The sequence below is a fragment of the Lupinus angustifolius genome, chromosome LG11, assembly GCF_001865875.1.
Source record: "Lupinus angustifolius cultivar Tanjil chromosome LG11, LupAngTanjil_v1.0, whole genome shotgun sequence".
In the NCBI taxonomy this organism is placed as follows: domain Eukaryota; kingdom Viridiplantae; phylum Streptophyta; class Magnoliopsida; order Fabales; family Fabaceae; genus Lupinus; species Lupinus angustifolius.
The window spans coordinates 8,621,196-8,633,906 of NC_032019.1; the positions used below are offsets into that span (position 1 = coordinate 8,621,196).

Genomic DNA, 12,711 nt, shown 5'->3' on the forward strand with positions numbered 1-12,711 from the left:
GACTCCCCTATATCATGGTGCTCAAAGAAACAAGATATTGTTGCATTGTCTTCATGTGAAGCAGAGTATGTGGCAGCATGTATGGCTACATGCCAAGCTGCTTGGTTGGTGACTTTAATGGCAGAATTGAAGCTAAGAACAGAAGGAGAATGCTTGCTGTTGAAGGTTGACAACAAGTCAGCCATAAACTTAGCTAAAAATCCAGTTGCTCATGGAAGAAGCAAGCATATTGAGACTCGTTTTCACTTTCTTAGAGATCAAGTTTGCAAAGGAAGAGTTAGATTGGAGTTTTGCAAGAGTGAAGTGCAATTGGGAGACATTTTTACCAAACCTTTGAAGAAGGAGAGGTTTGAGAAGATGAGAAGGAACATAGGAGTTCTAGAGTTTGATGAGAAACTGAATTAGGAGGGAATGTTGAAATTAGAAGTTTTGTAATTCAGTTTTCTGTTTTTTGATACTTTCCATTTATAGTTGTTAGTTGGTTGGTAGTTGCTATATAAGGAAAGTTAGTTGATGCATTGTGTAATTCAATTTACATTGATCAATGATCAATCTCTTCTTGCATTATCTTTACTCTTCAATCACTCTTTAATCATCTATCTCTTCTCTACCTTTTCATTCATTCTGTTTTCATTTCTTTTCTTCTGCAACACTGGTTTTGTTGCTGTAACAGATAAACCGTGCACTTCATCGTTTCTCATATTTTTATATGGCCATTAATTATTCTAAAAGTTGAATCTTCAACCAGTATTTTATATTAAATACATTTAAATAACGTGTATATTTGTTACTTGCTTGAATAGGTTTATTTTTATGCGAGAAAAGGAGTTATACAATAACAATTGTGGTGCATGTTTTGTCATTAATATATAATGCAGTGCAATTTCATTAAGTTCTTTTTATGATAAAATAATTGACCCCGCTTCTAGTTTTCCCTTTCTTTCTAATTAGTTTTTATTATTTCCCACCATAATAAGTTGCACAAAAACTATCACACATTCACACAGTAAGCTATCAGTTAAACAAAGTTTGTTATTACTTAAATAAAGAAAAAATGAATAAATTTTTAATTAAAATGTTTTCATTAATGTAATACAAGATTTAAGATATGGTTTAAAATATCATATTTTTGTTTGCTTTGATAATGACCATGGGGGCTAAAGGAAAAGATAAAAAGGAGGCGTAATGTAATTTATTTTTCTTTTATCATGTAACTAGTAGGAGATCCGTGCGTTTGCATGGGTAATAATATGCATTGTTTGAATTTAATTAAATAGTGATTACATAACTTGCTAAATCAAATGTCATTGAGAAATACTTAGTAAAACATGTTTTATAGTAAAGCAATACTAATGTAAACATTGTGGTACAATGTATTGAAATTGTAATAATATGTATTGCTTGAATTTAATTAAATAGTGATTACATAACCTGCTAAATCAAATGTCATTGAGAAATACTTAGTAAAACATGTTTTATAGTAAAGCAATACTAATGTAAACATTGTGATACAATGTATTGAAATTGTAATGATAAAGAAAAGAAACATGTTAGAAAAAGTTGAATGAATTTAGATGACATTTTTTAAAAGGAGAATATAAGTAAAAATTAACTCATAAACCTTGCTTTATAAATATCTGATTGTTGACGTAAAATTGTTGTACAAAATGATATTGAATCTGTTATTTTAAAGAAATGTAATAGTTAGAAATAAATATTTCAAACATAATGTAAAATAAGTTGTAGAATACCTGTTAAAATTTTTGGAAAACTTCTTTATAAACGACATTTGTCGTTTTCTTCAATGGTTTACCATCATTGTCATGTATCAATATTTTCAATGGTTTATCATCATTGTCATGTATCAATATTTTATCTCTTGATTAATAAAGTTTTCATTGCTGATAAAAAAATATATCTTCAATCCTTTTTGTTCTATACTCTTAAAACAGCTACATACAACTGACAATAACTGAATACTGGTATAGATAAATAGACCCCACATTCTCTAGTGACCGACCTTGGTGCATAGTGTCAAGAAATATAGCCACAAATTGTGGTGCGTAGGTCCTGAGTTTTTATGCGAAATATAGCCACAAATTTTGAATGTCGACCATAGTGTCAAGAAAACGTAATAGTTATGTTAGGAATAAAGATTAGAATCAAATAAGAAATAGAATGTAATATATATGTATGGTTAATGTAAAGATTTATATATAATTATTACATTATTCATATATATTACTATCAATATAATATATAATGACAATATATAAATCTCATACACTATCTGTATATATATATTTTTTCTATAAAAAAGGTAAATATAATTCATATAAAATTGGATGGTTATAGGACAATTAATAAAAGTATGTTTTTTCAGACGTTCGAATTGTAAATATCCCCAACATAATCTAACTAACTTTATTAGCTGAAAGTTTTTTTCCATCGTACTTAACATGCTAATTAATAGAATTCTTTGTTAGAATAATTTAACATCTACTGAACATTAAGTTGAAATCAGACCAAAATAGATTCAAATGACAACGTTAAAAGAATAACTTAATAAGTCTTTGTAGAATAATTTTATTAATTAACTTCTTTTTATGATAATAATTGCCCTCGCTTCTAGTTTTTCCCTTCTTTCTAGTTAGTTTTTATTCCTTCCCACCATAATAAGTTAATAAGTTGCAGACAAACTGTACAGAGTAAGCTATCATTTAAGCAAATTTGTTTTTACTGAAATAAAGGAAGAATGGCTTTTTGTTTGCTTTGATAGTGACCATGAAGGCCAAAGGAAAAGATAGAAAGGAGGCGTAATCTTGTGATAATGGGTACATAAGTATATTTGATATCAAATCTTGTGATATACTGTAATTATTATTGTGAAAATGTGTACGTATATAAGTATTTATATGCCTACATAAGTTTTCTTTTAAGGCAAAGGTGCCATGCACCCACTATATAGATGAAATGAGGAATACAAGGAATATGCCTACATAAGTATATTTAATGGCAAATCTTGTAATATGTTATCATTGTTAGATTTGATTAAGGTAAGAATAAGACATTAGTTTAATATTATTGTTGGTAGGAACCTTTTTTGGTTGGTGTATGAGTTCAACCACTTATATTTCCTTCTCTCTTATTATGTAAGTATATCAACTTTGCAATGGACATTATCAAAAAAAAAAGAAAGAAAGAAAGAAAGAAATGAGACGTAATATAATTTTTTTTTTTATCATTTAATGGCGCATGTCTTTTATGGGAAATATGGCCACATTTGAATGTCGACCATATAGTGTCAAGAAAACATAACAGATGTGTTAAAGATTAGAACGACATAAAAAAAGAGTAAATATATTACATAGAAAATTGGATGGTTATAGGACAATTATAAAACTATTTTTTTACATGCAACTATTTTTCACACAAAACACAATTCTATTCAAATGGTAAATGAGTAAGGATCTCTTGGGTATTGAACGAGAATAACAACACATGACAAAGGAAAAATTTAACAATTCTGATTTTAAATTATTTTCAATTAAATAAATTAAAAATTTAATAAAACTATCTTTTATATTGTATTTCAATACTGAAAAAAATTGTATCCATGTAGCTAAGGGTATAGGAAAAACTTTTTCCCCATCTATCATGCTTAACATGATGTCTTACTTAAGAAAATGAGTCACTTAACCAATTAATAGAAATCTTTGTTAGAATAATTTAACATATATTGAACATTAAGTTGAAATCAGAATAGATTCAAATGAAAACATTAAAATAATAACTTAGAGTTAAATGACATATCCTGTCAATTTTTTATTTATTTATCAAAAACAATAATTTATTTAATTCTTTTTTTGTACTCATATATACAGTAAAATACCCAAAAAAACAAGTCTTAACTAAGCTTTATGTTCTTATTAGTAGAGTTTTTTGTATTTGATCTCTATTATTTTTTTTATGATTCAAATCCATGCTAATAAAGAATTTTGATAAACTTTCTTTAATTCTCTATCAAGAGAAAAACTTAGTTGAAAACATCTCAACACATCTCAAATTTGGAGATGATTAGGGTTTAGAATTTATTATCAGGACTAAAACCCATTATTTAATGATTTCTCAACATGTAATTGAACATCTCTAAATCCAACGTGTTATTATCTTCAATCAAGTTTTTCTCCTCTATCAATTGGTGACATGGCATACGGAATATCAATTCACTAGCACCATCTCAATCCATGTATTTTTTAAAAATATTTTTAGTTAATAATTAAATTTTACTTTTTAAAAGTAATAAACGAAATCTATTTTAATAAAATATTTCATGATAAAAATTTCAAATTAGTATTGATTTTATGATTATATATTTATATTAAAAATATTATTAACTTTTCTAAATATTTTCTATGTTAATATTTTCAGAAATATCTTGACAAAAAATTACCTAGGCATGACACAAAGTCACTAAGACTGAAATTTAAATTTAGGTCACAAAATCAGTATTGTATATCACCTATCATTTATATATTAATTATTATTGACTCTATTCTTAAATGAGTAATATATATAAGAGTTAATTATACGGACACCCCTGAATTTTAGTAAAATTACAAAAATTACCCCTCACTTTTCTACACTTACACAAACATCTCATAGTTTTTATACTTTCATTACACTGACCATCACTGCATGAGAAATAAATGTAATCTTTTAAACAAAAAATGTAATAAATGCAATTAATTTAAACAAAACATGGTATATTGTGAGAAAAATTCAAATAATATACAAATTAATGTATTTTTATTAATTTTTGGTTACAAAATGCATCAACAATTCTAAAAAGATATTGTTTAAATCGCTCTTATACTATATCGTAACGAACCAAAAATAATAAAGAGGTATCGACTCATATATTATTTGGACTTGTCTCCACAATATATCATGTTTTGTTTAACTTAATTGCATTTATCACATTTTTATTCACAAATTACACTTATTTCTCATGCAGGGGTGATCAGTGTAATAAAAGTATAAAAAACGAGGGAGGTTTGTGTAGGTATAAAAAAGTGAGGGATAGTTTTTATAATTTCACTAAAACTCAGGGGTATTAATATAATTTACTCTATATATAATGATGGAGGATGTTTATTTATATAAAGTACACTGAATACTCTTATAGTATTTCTAGATTGCATTTGACATATTTTTCTGTCTTAATTAGTAATACAGCCTTATTAATAAGCATGATTATTAAATTAATCCCTCTACCAGTATAGCAATATATTGGTTTAATCCGTAATCTACTAATTAAATTATGTATATATATAAATATTATAATATATATAATAAAGTGAGAAATATAATTAAATATTATCTGATCATACTTACCTCGAGCATTATATTTGTAGAACAATAATATAAGGCTAGAAACTGGATATGAGATATCAAATAAAAGTGAGAGATACATAAATAAGGTAAAAGACACTTTTTTAGAGTCTTATTATTTCTATGATAAAAGTAAATATGTAATATTCTGCTTCTTCCCCTTTTTTTCTATATTTTTTTCTCACATCACTTCATAATACAGAATGTGGGATACACTTACCATCTCAAATGATCATAACACAATTCCTTAATTTCTATTTAGAATTCATGCACTAGTACAGTAATCTAGTGAGATTCTGATTCTCGTTGAGCCTTTTGTGGACCTAACTCTACATCTAGAACTTTATGCTGAAGGTCTACACTTCCCTTATACTGATATTTTTGTGAAACATATAGAAAATAAATCAAGTTCACTACTCCAATCCCTGCTACAAGGTAGTAAAAGTAATCTAGCTTGCCAGCATTTATATCTTTTGTCAACCAATTTGGATGGTTTTTTGTTTCAGTGCTACTTCGAACTGTGGTGACCAATATGCTGTTAAAATAGCTAGCAAAACCAAAGGTACATGAGAACAATGCATTAGCAATGCTTCTCATATGTTCAGGAAATTGTCTATTAAAGAACTCAATTTGTCCAATTATATTAAATGCCTCACATAGACCCATCAGGAATAATTGTGGGGTTAACCAAAGCACTGACATAGGAGTAATTCCTAGTGGAGTTGGATTTGAAAGTGCCACATTTCTTCTCATTTTTTCAACCATGCCAGCTACAACCATGGCCAAAATAGAGAACACCATGCCAATTCCTATTCTTTGGAGGAGAGTGATACCACCTTCATGCTTAGTGATTTTTCTTAATGTTGGCACAAAGACCCTATCATATAATGGGACACATAAAGTTATGGTCATTAATGATATGACTCCAACTGAGCCAGCTGGGATTTGGAACTTAGGGCCAAGGTGCCTGTCCATTCTTAAGGCTTGTGAGACAGTGAATGTTCCTTGTTGTGACATGGAAGTTAGACTAAGAATACCAGCCGCCCAAATTGGAATAATTCTTGCTAAGCATTTAACCTCTTCTACTTGTTGTATGCTGGTAAGTTTCCACTTGTTTACTCTGCTCCCATCTGGGTTTACCTCACCCTCCATTATTAGGGCTGCTTTGTTCAAGGCACTAAGAAAAAATAAAGCAACAAATGCAATCAGAATACTAATTTCACCAGATTCCCACCTAATAAGATATGAGATGATAGATATACAACAATATTATAACCTAAATTTTAATTACTAACCCAAATTTAGAATATTAAGGAGCACATAAAAATGTCACCATCATATTATTGATCACATCAAAGTTATTTGTACAATAAGATTATACAACAAACTCTTACACTCACATTTTTAGAAAAAGAAAGGAGAGAAATACAATTTTCTAAGTGCAAGAGTTTGTTGTAACGTGTAGTAATAACAACTTTATTATATTGTTAGCAGCTCTACTTACTTCAATTATGCATTAATGATAAGAAAATCTTTCTTAATAAAATTGATAGATATATCTTACCTAAATTGGTGGGTAAAAGGAAGCTTTGACAAAACAACAGTCCCAGTGAGTGGAGGATCATAGAAAATCCCATCTCCCTTCTCCACACTAGGAAGCTTGAGTTTTCTTTTTTTATATGCAGCCACTAAAACTTGTGCAATACCAGGAAAAACACTTCCTTCTGGCTTCACATACACATAAATCCTTGTTCCCACAAAGAACAAGATTATGGACAAGAACATGCACAAAGTTGGTATAGCAAAACCAATCTTCCAACTAACTGAGTCTTGGATATATACAAACACAGTTGAAGTGAACAACAACACTAATGAAAATGAAGTGTAGTACCAATTAAAGAAGCTATTAACCCCTTTCTTCCCTTCATCAGTAGTAGGGTCAAATTGGTCAACACCAAATGGTATACTACATGGTCTTATACCAGCAGTTCCTATGCTTAGAAAACATAGTCCCAGAAATAGAACACCTAGTTGAGATGTTTTAGGTGCTGCAAAACATTGATTCAATGCTAGTTGCTGAGTAGTGCATGTTGGAGGGTGTAATTCTGGTAACCATGCTGTTAGAGTTACAACTAACATCCCCTGTTACACAAATTTCAATAGGAAAACTGATTATATGTCTATGTACTAATGTATATATGATGAAAATAAGTCCAAGACATGATGAGGAAGACAAAAGATACTGATTTACATGCAATGAAAAAATTAAGGTTGTTGCAGAAGTAAAACTTAGACAAGTTGAATTGTGAATATTAAGATTAATCGAGTTTTTTTTCTTGTTTAGAAAATATGAAATTGTTATTTCCACTCCATTTATGAAATTGTATAGTTTTTTTCTAGACAACGTAAGATATTTTTCTTTCTTGTTTAGCATATATGAAATGAAATTGTTATGCAAAAAAACTCTTTCTTATAATACATGTATATTACACCATTAGTGCCAATAAAATATATTTTATATTATTAATATATAATCTATATTTCATTTGTATTATTTTCATTAATGAGCTGTCAAATTCTCTTTATCTCTCACCAGAGTCTCAAGAATATTCTTATTTTATGTTACTAAATATTAAATATTTTTATATTTTATTTTAGAAAACTCAAATATTCTTTCTGTATACTTTATATTATATTTTTTGTATTGTGTATACTTTAAATTATATTTCTATATAATACTATGTTTTACCTTTATAAATAGTATGTATGGATTTACTTTCCTTTTATATATCAACACACATCTAAAAAAAATATATTCCAAAAACAAGCAAAAATTATAATAATTGTTTGTCAAAATCATAAGACTTCTTTAGTGACCTTAGTCAAAACTTGTCATTATAATAATTTGGAATGTTTCTATTTTCCACTCAGCAATCAACAAAAAATAATAAATAAAAATAAATCCATTATAACAAGAGTTCAACTTCATGGTTTAAACATTTAGATTTGATGTATTAAACAATTTGATTATTCTTACTTTTCTCACATTTAGAAAAAACTATTATTTAAAAAGGAAAGTAAATGAGTAGAGATCCGACATCATTTAAAAAATAATACCATCGGTCAACCACATTAAAATTTTCGCATTTATATATTATACCTTAAAAATATATTATACGAAAATGTCCAAGAATAATTTTGGTAGCTAAGTGAAATAAAATAGTGTGTAATATTTATGCATTGTTATTGTAAAAAATTGTACATAACTATTATATCATCAATTATTCATTTATATTACTTTTTTGAAGAAATAATGGTAATGAAAAATGAATGACGAATGACGAACTGATAGTGTATGAAACTTATGTTAACCAATACATTTTTTTCTCAATAAAATATGTGAATGTGTGATTAAAAAGAAATTAATGAAGATAACCACTTGTGGTGGTTTAATTTGTCCATGGCTTGCAAAGAAATTAATGAAAATAACCACTTCTGGTGGTTTGTCAATGGCTTGTAAAGAAATAACCATATATAGATGATCCATCATCTTCTCCATAGTCTCAAAAGTTACAAGACATATTAAAGTGACATTAATGAACTACCTAGTTCACAAAATCTATCAAAATCAAAGTATTCAAAAAAAATTAAAAAAAGAAATTTTACACGAGGGAGAGAAAAATGCATGTGTACGTACCAGCAGAGTAGAAAATGAACCATAAGCTATAGTTCGGAAACGACCAATATAGGTATCAGAAATGAAAGCACCCAACACAGGAGCAAAGTGGCCAATACCACTCCATATGTAAATAATGTTAGCAGCAGAAACTTGCTCCAAATGAAATTCTCTTATCAAATATACCATAAAGTTAGCAGATAAACCAAATGTTGCCAACCTCTCAAATGATTCATTTCCTATAACATTATCAACAATAAATAAATTAAGCAAGAAAGTCTAAGTAATTTTTGTTATTGAGATGAAACAATTAAATGAATATGCAAGATAATAAAAGTAGAAATAGATGAGAGAGAAGTATGAGACCTAAAATAAAAGGCATGGCCTTCCATCCTCCATGTTTCTTATTTGATAGTTTTGAATTTTTGCTTAATTCTGCATTGTTTGGTTCTTTTTCTTCTATTGAATGAGTGGCAGAGACCTTAGTCATCTTATCCTTTGCACCCAACATTTTTCTCACAAAGATGATCTCTTATCTATCTCTATAACTAGCTAAAACTAAATTTTCTCCTCCTTCTTCTTCTATGCCTCTATAGCATCATTATCTATCTCTATGCACTATTCTCAAGGCATAAGGCACATGTATTAGGACTTGGTATGTTAGCTATAAAGGACCCAATCACTGATTTATATAGATACCCACACTGAATGATTGAATAGTGGAGGATTATTTGATTATTGGGCACCAGATATTACATATTAAATTGAATTAAAATGCATCCAAACATGTACATAACATACTTTATTTGGACATGTGTCACGTTTAGAATCATGTCATGACTCATGCATGAGCAAGATGTTGTGTACTATTACATTTTTGTTGCTCCTTGATTTTCGATTGAGTATAAGTTACTTGGGGAGTCATTATTACATTTTTACATTCAAAATGTAGAAAACTATTTCTAAATCCACTACTTGGAATATACTAATGTGATATCCAGATTTAGGTGTCAATTATAGATTGAGGAAGATGTTAGCACCTCATTTATTGTAGATAATACTCTCACTAATTGCATGAACTAATTTTATACTCATAGTTATTTGATTATTTGGTTTATTAATAGGGAAAAATATTTTATTTTTTTTATTTTGTCTAATAAGATAGTATCTTGTTCCTATGTATCCCACTAGAGGTGACAAAATTATTTATAATTCACAATACATCCAAATCTAAGAAAAATAATTTCATTCATTAGAGCTCTTGAATTTTGAGAGTGCAAAGTATCAAGGATAACACTAGCATTTCTCTGCCTATGTTTTGATGAAGACAAAGTTCTATTAAAGCTTGAAGATGACTCAACAATCAACATGCCTTATGCTCATTTGGTCATATCTAGACTAGGACATAATTTGAGTCTATATTCTAAGTAGTTTGGGATGTGTGCCGTAGTAAGTGAGTATAAGTTAGGTGAACCTAAGTGGTAGTCTCTTAAGCCATCTTAATTGTCATATCATATCCATGAGACATATCATCTAGTTAATTGTATGTTCATGCATTAATCATACATGTTATATGTGCATATTAGGCATAATATGATTGCTAGAAAATGTATATATGTTGTGCATAACATATGACAAGTTTACATTTTGAAACATGTGCATTAATGTTCCGGTTAATCGATTAACGTGGTGACTTAATCGATTAATTCAACTGCTTTTCTGTTAAATCAGTGTTTTATGTTTGAACTGTTTTCTGTGTCATTCTGTTGCATGGTTAATCGATTAACGGGTAGTCTTAATCGATTAACTAGTCTGTTATTTATTATAACTGAATTCTGGTTCAACTGTTTAACTGTTTCCAACGAGTGTAACCGACTAAACACCATGCTATAAATAAGTGGCAACGTTCAGAAAACCATAGCATTGCATTCTATTGTATAGAGCTGTTTAGAGAGCATGTTGCATATTTGTTTTACTGATTTTGCAAGAGAGATTGCATGCGTGAGAAGAGAGATATTATATTGTTTTGATTTCTATCATTTGCTTACTGTTTTGCATAATTCTATGTTCTTTCTTATCATTCTCACATGATCATGCATTAGATAGATTGTTAGAGAGATTATCTGTATACTGCTTTTGATTAACTCACATAAATCTTGACGGCTTAATTGATTAGTAAGTGAGTTAGTCTTTGAGTCTTTTTCTTGTAATATTCCAAGCATTATTCTGCTTAGTATACGTTGCTGTTTAACGTGTTTTTTGTGTATTTCTGGATTAGTCTATTGGTGTGAGATCACCACAGAGATTGAGATTCTTCACCAAGGCTAGGAGGTCTTGATTTGAGGACAAGAATCTTGGCTGGGGCTGTTTCGCGAGAAAGGTTTTCTCAGGCGAAGGGAAGAATCAAACAAAGGATTTAGGGGTCCTAGATTTCAAGAAAGAAGTGTCCTATGTGCTTGTAATTAAATTGGTGTGTATTCATACCATATCTCAATATTGTGGAGAAGAAAATCTGCCTAGATCAGAAGGGGAGACCTGAATGTAGTTTGTAGTGGACCACAAACGAACTAGGATAAAAATCCTTTTGTGCACTCTTTTTCTCTCTTAATCTTCTATAAGTTTCTTGCCGTTATAAACTGAATCTGCAATTGATATTCTGAATATATTTTTACTGCCATATGCTTAATATTTGTGCGTAAAAATATCTGTATTATATCTATTTAGTTGTGTTTAAATATCTATGCAATTTGCTTGTTTGATCATTCTGTTATGTGCAATAATTAATCGATTAAAGCGTGCTGTTAATCGATTAACTGGGTTGTTTCTAGCAGTTGGATTATTGGTTCAAGAAGCGATGATTGATAACCGCTACACCTATTCACCCCCCTTCTAGGTGTTCTTAGGCCACTGATACCTAACAAATTTAAATGAATATAATACAATGAATAATTTAGTAACGCATGAATTTGAATCCATCTATTATATTTAATGATATGTCTATTTAGATGAATATCTAATCCATCCAAAAAATAAACATTAAAAATAATGTTTTTTTTTGTTTTTCAATTTGTTTATTATCTCAACTCTCGCTTTCTTGTAGTGTTTCTCACTCTACTTTGAATTTTTTTTTACTAAATTGAGATTAATTATAGGACATGCAAATATAGTTAATATTAAAAGTTTGTTCTTAAGTATGGAGCATATATAAATATTTGCTAAAACTTTATACATAAAAACTTTAAACGTTGCATGCTTGTAGAATATTGAAAAAATATTTTTTAAAGTTTAAAACACCACTTTTTAAAAAATAAAAACACTTTTTCAAAAGGTTTTTTTTAAAAGAATTATTATATTCAAAAGTGCTTTTAGTTCTAATTAAATTAAATCAAATGAATTGGATATTCATTAAACCTATGAATTAGAAGTCTTGGATGGATTGAATACATCCATTAAGTTTGGATGTGTGTGAATTGAATAATTCAAAATATAATTTAAATAAATTTATATGGATTGATGAACGACTATTCATTCCTCCATTATTTCATATTAAGAAGATGAAAGCTTAATTAAAATTTCATCCATTTTAATGTTTGATGTCTGATATTACATCATATCTTAAAATTGTGATAAATGTAACTTTT

General features: G+C 28.6%; 1 protein-coding gene across 1 annotated transcript; it reads right to left on the reverse strand.

Moving 5' to 3' along the window:
* LOC109361006 (protein NRT1/ PTR FAMILY 2.13) lies at positions 5,480 to 9,752 on the reverse strand. The gene is made up of 5 exons (XM_019606276.1): positions 9,686 to 9,752; positions 9,437 to 9,610; positions 9,092 to 9,309; positions 6,959 to 7,536; positions 5,480 to 6,571 (listed from the first exon to the last, which is right to left on the reverse strand). The coding sequence occupies exons 2-5, from the start codon at positions 9,579 to 9,581 to the stop codon at positions 5,680 to 5,682; spliced, it is 1,833 nt and encodes a 610-aa protein (XP_019461821.1). The 5' UTR covers positions 9,582 to 9,610; positions 9,686 to 9,752; the 3' UTR covers positions 5,480 to 5,679.